This window comes from Hordeum vulgare, chromosome 7H (genome assembly GCF_904849725.1).
Source record: "Hordeum vulgare subsp. vulgare chromosome 7H, MorexV3_pseudomolecules_assembly, whole genome shotgun sequence".
NCBI classification, from domain to species: Eukaryota; Viridiplantae; Streptophyta; class Magnoliopsida; order Poales; family Poaceae; genus Hordeum; species Hordeum vulgare.
In genome coordinates, this window is record NC_058524.1 from 334830520 (window position 1) to 334847982 (window position 17463).

Sequence of the window (17463 nt, forward strand, 5' to 3'; positions counted from 1 at the left end):
GAAATGAATGAGTACGAGGAAGGATGAGGTGGCAGCGAGCGAGAAATGGTTAACGGAAGTTTACCCCCTACCTGTGGCCGTGGGCCTCAGGATAGGAGTTAAGTACCCAGTTTGCCCCTGTCGCTCGTCCTCGTCAGTGGCTGCCAAGTAATAGAGCAGCGTGGTCGCGGGCTCTCATGTAAATCGGGTGGGGCTGTCTGGTTGGCTATATAAAGAGGGAGAAGGGGCGGAGTGGTTATAAAATGCGGCACCAAAAAACCAAAAGCAGACCAGGAAAATAAATACTCCCAAAGAGAGACTGGTTTTGGAGAGAGAAAGCGAAGCGGAGAGAGAGATAAGAAAAGGCAAACCCGTCCGTCGGCTAGAGCCAAGGCAAGGGGAGAAGAAGGAAGCAGCAGCAGACGACGGCGGCGGCCAAACCCTAACCTACGAGCTGCGCAGCCGAGGGAGCGTGCGCCGCCGGATTTCACCGCTCGGCGCCAGTAGCTGCAGATCCGCCGGAATCGTGGGAGATCCCGCCGAGATGGGTCCGCGTCGGCTGTGAGCTCGCTCCCGCCGTCCGTTTCGCCTCCGGGGTTTTCGTCCTGCTAGGGCTCTGCTCGTTGGGTGTTCGGTGCGTTTTCTTCGCCGGTGTGTGTGTGTGTGTGTGTGGGGGGGGTCGGTTGGGGCCCTCTGCGCTGCTTTCTACGGAGATTTGGGAGGGGATCTGCCGCGAAGGCGGGAGTCCTCCCTCGTCGTGAGCGCTGGAGACGCAGGGCGGGATCGGGGGAGCCATGTCGTCTCTCAGCAGGGAGCTGGTCTTTCTCATCCTGCAGTTCCTCGATGAGGAAAAGTTTAAGGAGACGGTGCACAAGTAAGTGTGTCGTCTCGTCCGGTTGATCAAGAGGAAGTTTTGGAGCTATCTGAGTTGTTGAAGCATGTTTTTTTTTAACCCACGCCCATTTTGGTCGCGCAGGTTGGAGCAGGAATCGGGCTTCTACTTCAACATGAAGCACTTCGAGGACCTGGTCCAGGGTGGGGAGTGGGACGAGGTAGAGAGGTACCTCAGCGGCTTCACCAAGGTGGAGGACAACCGCTACTCCATGAAGATATTCTTTGAGATCCGCAAGCAGAAGTACCTTGAAGCCCTCGACAGGTAACTCGTATTGAAGCCTCTCCTCTCCTGCTCATTTGCTTCAGGATCAACAGCGATTTGCAGGCGCTCAACTCGGTTGCCTTTTGCAGGCATGATCGGGCCAAGGCAGTGGAGATACTCGTCAAGGATTTGAAGGTGTTTGCCTCCTTCAACGAGGAGCTGTTCAAGGAGATAACGCAGCTGCTGACTCTGGATAATTTCAGGTGCGGTGCTAATGGTTCGTTTGGAGCATCTTCGTATAGCAGACAGAATGCATGTGCATTGCGCTAATGTGGATGTAATTGTGTCTAAATCACAAACAGGCAAAATGAGCAGCTGTCCAAATATGGGGATACAAAGTCAGCTCGGAATATCATGCTCATGGAGCTTAAGAAGCTTATCGAGGCAAACCCTCTGTTCCGAGACAAGCTTAATTTCCCTCCATTTAAAGCCTCAAGACTGCGCACGTTGATCAATCAAAGGTGTTTGATTAATTTTATTTATTGCATGCATTTAATTCCATGTTACTATTTTTTCTCCAGAGGGATGGGATCTGTTTGAACAATCTGTACTATTATTTCTTGAGCAAGTAAAATTTGACGTGAGTAAGATTCTGTGTAAATTTGTATATAGCATAGCAGGCCATCCCATGTTTTTCTTAATGGTACTTATAAGATTAGAAATGAGCTGTCACAAAGCTGCTATACTGGGAGGGTTCCCATTTCTTTTTCTGTTCTCTTCTGGCTGTGTTTCCATCTTTCCTTAAAATGATGGATGAGTAAAGACAAAGAGGTGTGCAGTCTTTATACGGAAACAAACTCGAAGTTTAGCACTTTCACGATGTATGAGGGGTATTTATGATTCTTGATTGTCAATGGTCATGCTCGAACCAATTAGTTCGGAAATTAAGAGGATGGCTGTGTAAAAGGGAAACAGATTTAGCATTGTCTAGTGCTTTACCAAATCCCGGTTGTACTTGTGAAGAGGGAGTTGTCCTGTCCATTTCATAAATGTTGTCAATACTTACTTTGGACATTTGATTGCTTGAACTTTAGGGCTTGACTATTCGTAAGTTGCCTGAATATTTATGGCATGCACATTTCTAAGCCTTTGGATCAACATCCAAACCCTCTTATCTCATGCCACTCCAGATACAACATACAACAACAAACAACAACAACAAAGCCTTTAGTCCCAAACAAGTTGGGGTAGGCTAGAGGTGAAACCCATAAGATCTCGCGGCCAACTCATGGTTCTGGCACATGGATAGCAAGCTTCCACGCACCCCTGTCCATAGCTAGTTCTTTGGTGATGCTCCAATCCTTTAGATCTCTCTTTACAGACTCTTCCCATGTCAAGTTCGGTCTACCCCGACCTCTCTTGACATTATCAGCATGCTACGCCCGCTATGCGCTGGGGCTTCTAGAAGCCTGCGCTGAATATGCCCAAACCATCTCAGACGATGTTGGACAAGCTTCTCTTCAATTGGCGCTACCCCAACTCTATCTCGTATATCATCAATCCAGATTCAGTCCTTCCTTGTGTGGCCACACATCCATCTCAACATGCGCATCTCCGCCACACCTAGCTGTTGCAGATGTCGCCTTTTAGTTGGCCAACACTCAGGCCATACAACTTGTGGGTCGAATTGCCGTCCTATAGAACTTGCCTTTTAGCTTTTGTGGCACCCTCTTGTCACAGAGAACGCCAGAAGCTTGGCGCCACTTCATCCATCCGACTTCAATTCGATGGTTCACATCTTCATCCGATATCCCCATGCTTCTGCAACATTGACCCCAAATAACGGAAGATGTCCTTCTGAGGTACCACCTGCCCATCAAGGCTAACCCCCCCTCCTCGTGCTTAGTAGTACTGAAAGCACACCTCATGTACTCGGTCTTAGTCCTACTAAGTCTAAAACCTTTCGATTCCAAGGTTTGCCTCCATAACTCCAACTTCCTATTTTCCCCCGTCCGACTATCATCGACTAGCACCACATCGTCCGCAAAGAGCATACACCATGGGATATCTCCTTGTATATCCCTTGTGACCTCATCCATCACCAAGGCAAAAAGATAAGGGCTCAAAGCTGACCTCTGATGCAGTCCTATCTTAATCGGGAAGTCATCAGTGTCGTCATCACTTGTTCAAACACTTGTCACAACGTTATCGTACATGTCCTTGATGAGGGTAATGTACTTTGCTGGGACTTCGTGTTTCTCCAAGGCCCACCACATAACATTCCGTGGTATCTTATCATAGGCCTTCTCCAAGTCAATGAACACCATATGCAAGTCCTTCTTTTGCTCCCTATCTCTCCATAAGTTGTCGTACCAAGAAAATGGCTTCCATGGTCGACCACCCAGGCATGAAACCAAACTGATTTTTGGTCACGCTTAATTAGTACAACTCTGAACATCCCCCTTGTTCTTGAAGATTGGTACTAATATACTCCGTCTCCATTCTTCTGGCATCTTGTTTGCTCGAAAAATGAGGTTGAAAAGTTTGGTTAGCCATACTATCGATATGTCCCCGAGGCCTCTCCACACCTCAATGGGGATACAATCAGGGCCCATCACCTTGCCTCCTTTCATCCTCTTTAAAGCCTCCTTGACCTCCGACTCCTGGATTCGCTGCACAAAACACCTGCTAGTATCATCAAAGGAGTTGTCCAGATCAATGGTAGAGCTCTCACTCTCCCCATTGAACAGCTTGTCAAAGTACTCCCGCCATCTATGCTTAATCTCCTCATTCTTCACCAGGAGTTGATCTGCTCTGTCCTTGATGCACTTGATTTGGTGAACATCCCTCGTCTTCCTCTCTTGGATCTTGGCCATCTTATAGATGTCCCTTTCGCCTTCCTTCGTGTCTAACCGTTGGTAGAGGTCCTCATACGCCCAAACCCTTGCTTCACTCACAGCTTGCTTTGCGGCCCTCTTTGCCATCTTGTACTTCTCTATGTTGTCTACACTCCTATCCAGATATAGGCGTCTGAAACAATCTTTCTTCTCCTTAATTGCCTTCTGGACATCATCGTTCCCACCACCAGGTATCTTTAGCTTCTCTTCTACTTCCCCTGGACACTACAAACTCCTCCGAGGCCACCTTACGAATGCAATTCGCCATGTTCATCCACATGTTGTCTGCATCAGCTCCTTCCTCCCAAGGACCCTCCTTAATGACCCTCTCCTTAAACACCTTAGCTACCTCCCCCTTGAGCTTCCACCACTTCATTCTAATGACTTTGGCACGCTTGTCCCGTTGGACACGAATCCGAAAGCGGAAGTCAGCAACCACCAGCTTATGCTGAGGGACAACACTCTCTCCAGGTATCATCTTAGGTGGCGTTTGGTTCATCGGCTATCCCTCGGTTGGACAGGGATAGCCAATTTTCTGAGGGATGCCATCTGTTTGGTTTAGAGGGATGAGAGGATAGGGATAGCCAAGATGCTGAGAATATTCCTGAAAAAACTGGTTGGCAAGAGCCAGCAAAATATGGCGGATGAGGGCAGCCATGCTAAGGTCCTCGTCTTCGCTAGCTCCGCCGGCGGCCACTCCGGCCCCGACGTCCATCTACGCCGCTGCTCGCCCTTGGCGCGGCCCCATGGCCTCTCGCTCCCCGTCCCCCACTGGTGGTCGCTCCCGCGAGATGCGCTGGATGGACTCCAGCCCGCCGCCGTCGGACCAGTCCCGCGCGAGCTCCCGCTCCTTTCGGGATGTGCTCTCTGTGGCCCTCCCTCGCCGGAGCCTCGTGCTCCTCGACGATGGTCACCATGCAATCAAGCTTTGTGTGCCTCTGCTAGGTTAGGATGCGGTTGGCTCCGTGCCTCTCATCCTTTCAACCAAACAACAAAACATGGATATTCAACCAATGCAATCCCACCGAACCAAACAACGAAAAATGATTATCCCTAACCATGTGGTTGAGGATATCCTTAGCCAACCTAGTCTTGCCATCGAACCAAACGCCACCTTAAAGTCTAGGCATGCACGCATGTCTTCTCTTCTCGAGAGAATGAAATCCATCTGGCTAGGGTGTTGCCCACTACTGTAAGTCACTAGATGCGTTTCTCTCTTCTTAAAGAGGGTGTTAGCTATGATCATGTTGTAGGCTAGCGCAAAGCTTAAGACATCTTCTCCTTCTTGATTCCTGATGCCATAGCCAAATCCCCCATGCACCCCGTCAAAACTTGTGTTAGATGTGCTCGTGGGGCCATTGAGGTCTTCCCCTATGAAGAGCCCCTCGCCAATCGGTAAACTCCTAACCATGTCCTCCAAGCCTTCCTAGAACTCCCTCTTGGTGTTCTCATTGTGGCCTACTTGCGGGGCATACACATCGATAACATTGAGAACTAAGTCCCCAACTACCAGCTTGACCAGGATAATCCGGTCCCCACGTCTCTTGACGTCTACCACTCCATACTTGAGGCTCTCGCTCCACCTCCTTCGCCTTCTGTTCCCTCCATTTGGTCTCTTGGACGCAAAGGATATCAACGCCTCTCCTGTATCAACTACCTCCCGAAGCTTACCTGTCAGAGACCCTACATTCCAGCTACCTAAGCGAATCCTCCTAGGCTCGGCTAGCTTCCTTACCATTCGCACTCGTCGAGTCAAATGCGAAGACCCTTGCTCATTTAAAACTACACTCGGGCGCCGATGTAGCGCGCCACTAAGGATGCGACGACCCGATCCTTGCTCACTTGCGACCGTATCTCCCCTAATAATAAAGCGCGCAGCGCTTCTGTCGTCCATCGTCGGCATTTTTGCAAAAAAGCCCTCGCAGTTTCAGTTAATTAACCCACGGTCCAACTTTAAGTCGGAAAGAACCGTTTTCTGTCGTTTTGCGGAAAAGTCCTCACAGTTTTAGATAATCAACCCGCGGTCCATCTCTTAGTCAGAGCCGAACCGTTTTTTGCATTTTACAAAAAAACCCTGATGTTTCAGGTAATCAACCCGCTGTCCCTATTTAAGTCAGCCGAAACGTTTTTTTGTAACCCTGACTTTTCAGTTAATCAATCCATATTTTATCTAAAACAAAATTATCCGATTTTAACATGTTATATATGAAATTTGATTGAAAAAATGTGTAGAATCTAAATAGGATGTTATTTTTAGCTGTTGAATACTTCTTAAATATTATTTTTGGTGCAAACTTAATCTGTAGTGCACGGTCTTTTTTCTCTCTCTTTCCGACGACCATACGAATTGCAATAAATATCCATTAAATTAAAACCAAATTGAGAGGAAAGAAAACATCGTTAACCGCACATGCACACCTTTGGAAAATCTCGTGGGGAGAAACAACATATTTCTCATCTTATTCCGAGTGATTGTACATTCAAACGCGTTTTCATTGTGTGGGCACTGAGGCCATCGTCGACAACACAAATGTGATGCCATGTGAAAATATATTACGTTCAAAGCGTGTGTTATTTTCTCTTCCGTTGCAACGCACGGGCTTTTTTGCTAGTCTAGATCATGATACGAAGTGCTACCTGGGGGTGACGGCCCGGCCCTTGCCCATTTTCCACCACACCCGGGTTCCGATGTGGCGCATTGCTCAGAGGGTTACGCCCCAACGAAAATCTTTTGGGTTTCATCTCCATAAGAGTGGCTGAGTTTGACGTTGGCTCGCCAAGCCTATCACAGCCCTCCTCCTTTACCCGGGCTTGGGACCGGCTATGTTGAGACAACATAGACGGAGTTTCACTCCAGATACAACATATGGAATGAAAATTGTAGAGCACACTAAAACTGCACCCTTCTAGGTTGTAACTTTAGGCCAGCTATACTGCGAAATGATTCTGCTCAGCCGGTTGATCTTGCGCGGGGCGTCCCCCGCCTCCTTTATTTGACGTGTGGCTTACGGGACCACACATGTCTCTCATCTTATCTTGCAACAATGGTGTTGTTGCAGAACGGTGGCAACAAACGACAAGTGCGCGAGCGGCTGGAGATGTTGTTGCAATTTTTGCAACATGGATCTTGTTGCAGAAAATTAGATGCGGCGAAGATGCTATTGCAATTTCTGCAACGAGAGTCTTGTTGCAGAAAATTAGAGAAAAAAAAGTTATGCATGGGTCTTGTTGCAGAAAATTTACAACAAAGATCTTGTTGCAGAAATAGTACATGCAACAAGAGTCTTGTTGCAGAATAAAAGAAAATATGATACAGACAATGGATCGGATGGTTCACGAGGCGGCGAATCTTAAAAATGGATCCGCCGACCGAGCCTAGCATGCCCCAACTATAATATGCAACTTCAGGGATTTGTGACAATTTCAAGCGACTGAGAATCAGCAAAATAACAAGTTTTAGCTACTCATTGGTAACTTCTTACCTCGGTAATATGTTTGATATGATTTCTGCTTTCAAGTTTTTTGGAGTGTCATTTGCATAATCTGTATGGCAAGTTCTTGCAGAATATAACAAATATGTGTAGGTTTACGACGTGCCATACTTTTTTCTATTTTTTCTGCATACTGCCTATATTCAACACATGCAATGCTTGGTGTTTGGCCTACAAGGCTCTCGGTATTGCCTTCTCTTGCTTTAGTTTCTTGTGGAGGGTGATGCTAACTGGACTGCTTTGATTTTTTATGTCATGTAGTCTTAACTGGCAACATCAGCTCTGCAAGAATCCTAGACCAAACCCTGACATAAAGACACTCTTCACGGATCATTCCTGTGCTGCTCCTACCAATGGAGCAAGAGCTCCCCCCCCTGCAAATGGTCCTCTTGTTGGACCAATCCCCAAGACAGCTGGATTCCCTCCAATGGGTGCTCATGCTGTACGTATCACAGCTATAGTTGTACATTTTGACATTTTATATCATCCTATCATTTACTATATTCTCAATCTTGCAGCCGTTTCAACCTGTGGTTTCACCATCTCCAAATGCAATTGCTGGTTGGATGACAAATCCCAATCCCTCTTTACCACATCCTGCTATTGCACAAGGGCCGCCCGGTCTTGTTCAGCCACCAAACACAGGTATCATAAAACTGCAGTTCAGCAAAATGGTGTATGTCACTGTTCCAATGTTGTTTGATTTTTTGTTTGGATGCTCTATTTGTTTACAGCGGCATTTCTAAAGCATCCAAGGACTCCTACAAGTGCGCCTGGCATTGACTATCAGTCTGCAGATTCTGAACATCTGATGAAAAGAATGCGTGTAGGCCAGCCAGATGAGGTGTTTGGGTGAACGTGGACTTTGCCATAGTTTCTGCTCTTTGCTCATTTCTGTAACAGCAGATTGATGAAGCAGTTTTGACACCTTACAAAACTATTTCAGGTGTCATTCTCTGGTGCAAGCCATTCTCCCAATGTTTACAGTCAAGAAGACCTCCCCAAACAAGTTGTTCGCACACTCAATCAGGGTTCCAATGTTATGAGCCTAGATTTCCATCCTGTTCAACAAACTATTCTTCTAGGTACATGCTTCAAACACTTAGCTTGGTTCTTGAATTTTTACTTTGTTAGTGCATATTGTGTATTTTAATATCTGCTGTAAAACAGTTGGAACAAATGTTGGTGACATCGGGATATGGGAAGTTGGTTCACGCGAAAGGATAGCACACAAGACATTTAAAGTTTGGGACATTGGCTCCTGTACCTTGCCATTGCAGGTCATTCTTTGAATGATAAATTCTTGGATCTATTTTATTCCGTGTTGTTAGCCACTTCTAATGTGCTGTAAGCCTGTAATCATTCTGACTTATATTGTGAGTTCTAAACTTCTAATGCATAAAATGTGTTGTTCTTTGTTCAGGCTGCACTAATGAAAGATGCTGCAATATGTGTCAATAGGTGTCTGTGGAGCCCTGATGGAAATATTCTAGGTATGGAAACAGGCAGTTCAACTGCACTATTAATACGCGACATTTTTCAATGAAAAGATAGCATTTGGGCATTGTTTTGTGCTCGGGAGTGCATATCATTTGGGCATGCTTCTCTGCTCAGGAGTGTTCTATTCCTTGTCACTTTTCTTGCTTGTCTGTAAGATTGATTCTTTAAGCTTGATTTGATTCTCAGGTGTGGCATTTTCAAAGCATATCGTTCAGACTTATACGTTTGTTCCTAATGGAGAGTTAAGACAGCAAGCAGAGGTACGTGCATATTGATGAGGCTATATATCAAATAGTTTTCCATGTACACCCCCTTTCGGTCTGTTTGACAACATGGAGTTTGGATTCGAGCCCTTAGGTGGACAGAGTCCTTAACTCCCCATAATGCCCAAACTAATCCTCATCGCAACCCCTTAAAGGTTTCTAACTATTTGATTCTTTGTGAATTGCACAGATCGATGCTCACATTGGCGGGGTCAATGACATTGCATTCTCTCACCCCAACAAGTCCCTATCAATTATTACATGTGGCGATGACAAACTCATTAAGGTGAGGTTACTCATTATGTCACTGTTGATGTCACTGTTTTTAGAATGAAAGAGAACATCCTTAGCATGCTTACACATTTTCATTTGCAGGTATGGGATGCTCAGTCCGGACAAAAGCAGTACACATTTGAAGGCCATGAGGCTTCAGTGTACTCTGTTTGCCCTCACTACAAGGAGAACATTCAGGTACTTTCTGGATGATTTCACCTCTGCTATTCTTAAGCTATGCTCTGACATTTTTGTACTGGCACTGTACTTATTGTTTTGGCTGTTATCCATGTTGTCGGGTTCACTTAGTTTAATTTTGGCATCCCAGTCTGCACTTCAAATTATTTCATTTTTATCATCTGTCTGTGGGTTTCTACAACTTTAGCTTCTCTGCAGTTTATCTTTTCTACTGCCATCGATGGAAAAATCAAGGCATGGTTATACGACTGTTTGGGCTCACGGGTCGACTACGATGCTCCTGGACATTGGTGTACTACCATGTCTTATAGTGCTGATGGTACAAGGTGAGAATCTTCAAGTGAAAAATTAAGCTAACATGCTGAAGGCCAAAAGATCTACATTACACTTCATTTTTTCAGAATTTCACACCCATATAATTTGTATGTTTTGAAATTTCCTTGCAGGCTCTTCTCTTGTGGAACTAGTAAAGATGGTGATTCCCACTTGGTTGAATGGAACGAGACTGAAGGGGCTATTAAGAGGACATATAATGGCTTCAGGAAACGATCACTGGGTGTTGTCCAGTTTGACACAACGAGAAACCATTTTTTGGCTGCTGGAGATGAATTCGTTGTTAAATTCTGGGATATGGATAACACCAACATACTGACAACAACAGACTGTGAGGGTGGACTGCCTGTAAGTCTATTTCTGTGGCTTTTATTATGAATGTGCATACCAAGGGTTTTTGCTTGACTTATACTGATTTATGCAGGCAAGCCCGCGCCTGAGATTTAATAGAGAAGGGTCATTGCTTGCTGTTACAGCAAATGATAATGGAATAAAAATATTAGCGAACACCGACGGGCAGCGTTTGCTGAGGATGCTAGAGAGCAGGTCTTTTGAAGGCTCTCGTGGACCTCCTCAACAAATTAATACCAAGGTGATGATGCATATACTTTTCATTAACGTTTGCTTGTGTCCTAGGGTCGCTTAGGGTATAAATGTTACATTAATTTGGTCCTTCTTTAGGTTTCTTATTTTCTGATATTTGTTTTCGTTTGCTCTATGCTGAAACCTTTATTTGAGCCTGTGACTGTTGCCTACAGTCTTAATGGACATTGGCACCCAGCTGTATCTGTACGGCACACACAAGATGAGTTCCAATGATGATTTTAAAACAACTAATTCATTCAACAACTAATAATTTCACTTTAGCTGCCTAATTTTGATTTCTATTTGGCCTGACAATTACTGAAGATCGTATTAATAAGTGTCATGTACTAACATCTAATTTTGTAATGTAGCCGCCACTGCTCAACAACCTCGGTTCTGCTTCAAATGTATCGAGTCCTATAGCAGTGAACTCAGAGCGTCCTGATAGGATGTTGCCTGCAGTATCAATGAGTGGACTGGTTAGTTCCCACAGCCTTTCTTGTTCTTCAATACATTGGCCTGCTAAATGTTGTAAACAAATTTGCAGGCACCTATGGATGTTAGCAGAACGCCGGATGTTAAACCAAGAATAACTGATGAATCTGAAAAGCTGAAGACCTGGAAGTTGGCCGACATTGTTGATTCAGGACATCTTCGGGCACGGCGTTGTCCAGATACAGCATCATCTCCAACAAAAGTATGTTGGCAAAGTTGCATAATTACCTTTAGATATCTGTATGTTTTATTGAGTTATAGATATTGAGCATACAATTTCAACTTGCAGATACAATCTGTTTTTTTTTTTAAGATATAGAAGAGAGTAGTCGTATTGTCTGTTTGATATTTGCCTGTAGTCAATATTTCATAAAGATATATGTTTGACCCTTTGTTTATCAGGACATTTTGATGTATTCTTTAGTTTTTTGCTATATAATTGGCAGTTCACTATTTGCCGAGCAAATTTTGCTAATGCTCTGGGCAGGGTAAAATTTCTGATGAGTCATGTTTTATTTGTTTCCTCAACAGGTTGTCCGTTTGTTGTATACAAATAGTGGGGTTGCACTTTTGTCTCTTGGTTCCAATGCTGTTCATAAGCTGTGGAAATGGCAGCGCAGTGACAGGAATCCTAATGGCAAGGTAGACTGAAGTTGTATTTATCTGGATTTCAGTTGCAATCCTTTTCTTGCTTGCCTTCTGAATTATCTTCACCGTCTTCTGTTAGTCTACTGCATCTATTTCGCCTCACCTGTGGCAACCAGCAAATGGTATTCTAATGACAAATGACACAAGTGATGGCAACCCGGAAGAAGCTACTGCCTGCATTGCGTTGTCCAAAAATGACTCCTATGTTATGTCTGCATCTGGTGGCAAAGTCTCATTGTTCAATATGATGACATTCAAGGTAAACGGCTTCTCCAGAATATAGACCCCCCCCCCCCCCCCCCAACCGTGCACACTTACGGTAATATAGCGTCCTGATAAGCTTACTCCAAATAACGAGAACCATAATTACGTTACTGCCTTTATCTGACTTTCCTGATTAGATATGTGAAATCTGTCACAGGTCATGACTACGTTCATGGCGCCCCCACCTGCTGCGACTTTCCTCGCATTCCACCCACAGGACAATAATATTATTGCTATTGGAATGGAGGACTCGACCATTCAAATCTACAATGTCCGTGTTGATGAGGTGTGTGCTGCTAACTTATGGAACTCACTTGAATTGAAGTATCAATATATCATTACTTTTAAATAATATGTTTTGTATCTCCTCTTGCTTTGCCCTATTTGATATATCAGAGAGTACAGGGTGTATTTTGTTTAGCCCAAGCTCACCCCACCAAAAAATTGGTTTAGCCCGAATTTTGTTCATGGTATTGGTTGCCCATGATCTGTCCAATGTTGGCAAGAAAAATAAACTAGAGTGCACAAAATTTATGAGGTAGATTTTGGACACAAACCGAACATACCATTACAATTTCTATCAATCAGAAACTTTCAACCAATACTTGTAAAGACTTAGGGGTCTTTGTCTGGTAACAATTGAATTGCTTCATGTTGGATTTTGCACTTAATATTGATTTATTTTGCACTAAATTTTGATTCGAAAGCCATGCACCAATGTCATCTCCACAAAATTACTTAGGTCAAAAGCAAGCTCAAGGGCCATCAGAAAAAGATTACCGGACTGGCATTTTCGCAATCAATGAATGTTCTTGTATCTTCAGGTGCTGATGCTCAGGTATGAACTTTTACTATATGTTATAAATTATTGTACCACTTAATTGATCAAATTGATATGTGCAAACGGCTTAATTCATGTTAGTCGCATACCAGACCATTCATTAGTCGTTTATTATATATTCTTTTTGTGATTGAGCAAACAAATATGATGTCATATATTCGTTCTCAAATCATTGATTGATGAAACCAAATTTTGCAGCTATGCGTCTGGAGCATTGATGGTTGGGAGAAGAAGAAATCAAAATATATCCAACCCCTGGCAAATCGCTCTGGTGCTTTAGTTGGCGATACAAGGGTGCAGGTTCACAATGACCAAACACATCTTCTTGTAGTTCATGAGAGCCAATTGGCAATCTATGATGGAAATCTTGAATGCTCGCGCTCGGTTAGTCATGACTAAAATTTCTTATTTTTGTATCTGCTCGTTATTCCATATTCACATTGTTTCTTACCCTAGGTTTATTACACACTGAATGTTATTGCTATATAAATATTTTTGAGTGATACATCTTTGCTTTTTTCTGGATTATTATTGTTACTGGGCATCTTGATTGATTCCCCCTCTGTTACTTGATGCAAATGCAGTGGTACCCAAGAGATGCACTGCCAGCGCCAGTTTCGAGCGCAATATACTCGTGTGATGGTCTCCTGGTTTACGCTGGTTTCTGTGATGGTGCTATTGGAGTATTTGAAGCTGAGTCCCTTAGGCTGCGTTGCAGGATTGCACTTTCTGCCTATGTGCCTCCTTCAATATCTAGGTATGCTGCCCAGTGTCACTGCTTGCTTTCGTTTTCATACATGGTTGCATTTTGCTTATTATTCCATATGTTAATCCGACAGCGGGGCAAGTGTGTACCCCATGGTTGTAGCCGCGCATCCCTTGGAGCCTAACCAGATTGCAGTTGGCATGAGCGACGGGGCAGTTCATGTGGTTGAGCCATTGGACGCGGACCCAAAGTGGGGAGTTGCGCCTCCCCAGGATAACGGAGCCCACCCGCCCATGTCATCAGCTCCAGCAGCATCTAACAACCAGGCGTCTGATCAGCCGATGAGATGACTCAGCGCTCAACTAAACAATGGTAGGACTTCTAGGAGATAGGGAGAAAGAAACAGTTTAGATTCATGAGAAAAGACGAGGTGATATGTATCAAGTCCACACCATCTCCTTGCCACAGGTGGTGATTGATGATGGCATGTCTAGATTAGTTTTTGGTTCTTGGTTGTTTTTTGCCCCCAAAATCTTAATCTCCTCACCTGGTGCCATCTTCCTTTGTAAAGCTTTTCCTGCTCCCAGCTAGTGGTGGTTACTTAGAAGCCGTCATTTGTTTTTATTTACGCTCCTTTATTTGTGGGGGTAGCTACCTGTAGTGTAAAATATGCTTGTCATGTTGGATGATGATGTTCTCTTCGCTTGTTTCGATTGGCTATTTAGCTTATTTGATTGGTTGATGGACGATTGGCTTGTCGCCATGGACACATTTCATGGGAAGGGAAGTGCTCTCTTTCAAGAAATCAGCCACGTAATTGTCATCATCCTTGTCTACAACAAAGAGTATCTCTCCTAAACATTTTCAAAAGTGCCCAAGAAAATCCAATCGACAAATAGAAAGAAAATGATATGTAACGAATTAAACAAGCATGCCATTTTCATGTGGCATATCATTGGTGATTCTGCCTTGACCAACCCAAATACCTTTTCCGGTCATCCTTCACCAAAGATAGTGCCCACAAATGGCTTGATAGCTTCCATGAAGTCTTTTAGCATATTCAACCCTGGTCAAATGATTGGTGCATCCACTACGGATGACCAACTTAAATTCTTCATAGATGGCATCCTACACTCAATCAAGTCTTGGTTAGAGGCATCCATTTTATAATAGGGAAATCCTTCTTATCTATAGTCTGGTAGGAGGCCAACCTCAGACCGCTAGACTATCGTCGATTCTAGTAGAATCTTACGGTCAAAGATGAGCCTAATTCCGTGGCTCCTAATTTCTCCCAAAAAAGAAACCCGTCAGCCGGGAGCTATCCAGCGCACAATCCGTACGTAACTATCTCTTAATCACCCGCCTTGCAGTAAACCTCCCTCGATCTCATTGCCAAGCAAACCATCCCGGCTTCCTCCATCTCAGCGCAGCGGCGCTCACGTCATGCTTGCTTCTCAACTGGCCGTCGAGCATCACAAGCACCTCACCGCCCAGATCCCCTTCTCCCTCACGTCGCATGCATCTCCCCGAGCTCGCTGTCAACCACCCCATCCTCTCCGACCTCGACGCTTAGCTGCCCTACTCACCTCGTCGTCAAGTAGCACATCCACCTCACTGCCTAGATCTGTTCCCCTACTCCTCCCCATGTCACCCTCGATTTTGGTGCTTTGTCTAGGATGAATCGGCTGGTGAGGTGGGACCCGATGCCCGAGAACCTGCGGTGGTTTTGGCATCCCCTTATCGAAACACCCCCGTCTCGAAATTGAAGGTATTGCACCTGTGTTGGTAGCCCCCGATTTGATGCATTTGTAGTTGCCACATATTGTTTGTAATTCACTGTGAGCCAAGGACTAACTTGTATTTATGTTCTTTATCTGTCAAGTATTGTTCTGTTACATGTATTATGTCATCAAACAAATTTGTAGTTGGAGTATTTAGATCATTCAATCACCCATAGATATGTAGGCAGGCAACCGTGCTTATTCCCTAGTATCAATCATCGCTGCTTCAAATTAAGAGGAGCATTGTTGACAAAAACAATATTGAATTGCTTCTTGTTTATAGAGCTTCCACAAATATGCATCCACAACTAGCGACAAATTCATTTTTAAAAGCCCATTGCTTCCAATTAACACTTATGCACCTGTTGTATTAATTCCGGGCTTCTTACCTGAGTGCTTTTGTATTGTAATTATTTTGTTTCGGTAGACTGGACTAGAAAAATGCTTGCCGTAATCAACAGAAACTTGGTTATTTTTTGGAAGTTGGCGGCACAAAGAATGCATCCCCATCTTGCTACCAAGCTTAGTTTTTCATACATGCTCAATTTTCTATGCTTCACACATGTTCAGTTTCCATGTTTTCATGCTTCTTGTAAACATTTACTTTTGTTTGCCTATAAACTGGCTTCAATACATCAAGTGATAATCGGTTTAGTTTGTGCAATGGCGACACAACAGATGCATCCTCGGGATGATACCAATCTTACTTTCTTGTCTACTAATGTTGAGTTCCCATATTTTCATGCTTCCTACATTCTTGTTATTTTCATGCTTCCTACATTCTTGTGGTATTGCGCTCAACAAACAAGGTAGTTGTAATTCATTGCTTCCATACAACTATTTTCATCACACAACGAGTGTATCGGTTTATTCTCTCTAAATCCATTTTTCCATATTGCATTTCGTATGTTCTCAGCTGACACTCAACAATGAATCAAGGTTTTTTTAGAGCCGATATTTTCCTTGGTCTTCCCGACAAGTGGGAAAACCTAATTCCGGAGAAAGTTGGGGTAATTCATAACCACATGTCTGTCGCCACCGTTGCCTCTGCCACGAGTTCGACGAGACATGATGTCGGCAACCTTCCCATGTCTGATGGCTATGGCGCATGCAATAGTCTCTTGAAGCATCCATCAGAGAGTTTTGAAGCATTGTTTTTACAATTAGAAGCAACTGATGTATATACTACTTATGTGTTGGTCGCCATTGCAGAAAATATTGAGATTTGGTGAAGCTTGTGTAAGTTGTATTTTTGCACCAAATCATAGACGATAAGGAATGAAACTTTTGTAATTTCTGTATGATGCAATTAAATGACACATCCATGCCAACACATCAGATGATAAGCAATGATGCTCTATGAAGTTTTGTATGAAGCGACTCACATGGAATATGTTTCCACTGACCTGCAGAGGTGTTGCATTGACACTGAAAAATGTTTTCATTACAAAACATAACTATGCGTTCATCGGCTGAAAAAATGTTTGCATCAATAGCTAGATAAATTGTTTCCACCTCATGAGAAAATGCTTCCATTGTCATATGTGTTATGGAATAGAAACAATCAGGGAATATTTGGTTTGGAGATTTATCACATATAATAAGCATCATCTATGAGATTTATACCCTAGAATTTAACGAATTTGTTTCCTAAGGACCAGATGCGGTGGTTCTGACGAGTAATGCTTCCAGCACTTTGGTGCTTGAATATGGTAACATAGCATGATATAAGGAAGCATGCAACAAGAAAGCAACGTCCTGGGAAGACATAAATAGATGGAGAGAGATAATAGCGTGGGTTGCGGGAGCAGTTAGCAAGCATTCAATTAGCAGTTACAACCAATCTCACATGGACCTAAACTAGTAGAACTCACGTCTGTCCTGGTTCTAATCCAATGGCTCATGACTAGTGTGATTGGATGTAAACATCAGTAGTCTGATGCCTAGACGTCCCCTTTCTAATAAGACCTCTCAATTTAGTAACAAGGGTCTTTGAAACCAAAATAGAGTAGTAACGGAATGTATTATGAGGACAAATGAATTTAGCATATACATCTCCATCATTTTCCTTATCCTACACTCAATCAAGTCTTGGTTAGAGGCATCCATTTTA

At 43.9% G+C, this 17463-nt stretch overlaps 1 protein-coding gene across 1 annotated transcript; it reads left to right on the forward strand.

Annotated features, from left to right (window-relative positions):
- Positions 1–228: 228 nt before the first annotated feature.
- LOC123410003 (protein TOPLESS-RELATED PROTEIN 2) lies at positions 229–14315 on the forward strand. The gene is made up of 25 exons (XM_045102872.1): positions 229–853; positions 956–1135; positions 1225–1338; positions 1438–1596; positions 7725–7905; positions 7982–8108; positions 8198–8307; positions 8410–8548; positions 8634–8743; positions 8887–8956; positions 9150–9223; positions 9417–9512; positions 9602–9697; positions 9896–10023; positions 10144–10378; positions 10455–10622; positions 10987–11094; positions 11163–11312; positions 11642–11752; positions 11838–12017; positions 12180–12308; positions 12765–12860; positions 13062–13247; positions 13448–13620; positions 13703–14315. Exons 1-25 carry the CDS (start codon positions 774–776, stop codon positions 13917–13919), a joined length of 3417 nt encoding a protein of 1138 aa, XP_044958807.1. The 5' UTR covers positions 229–773; the 3' UTR covers positions 13920–14315.
- The last annotated feature ends 3148 nt before the right edge of the window (positions 14316–17463 follow it).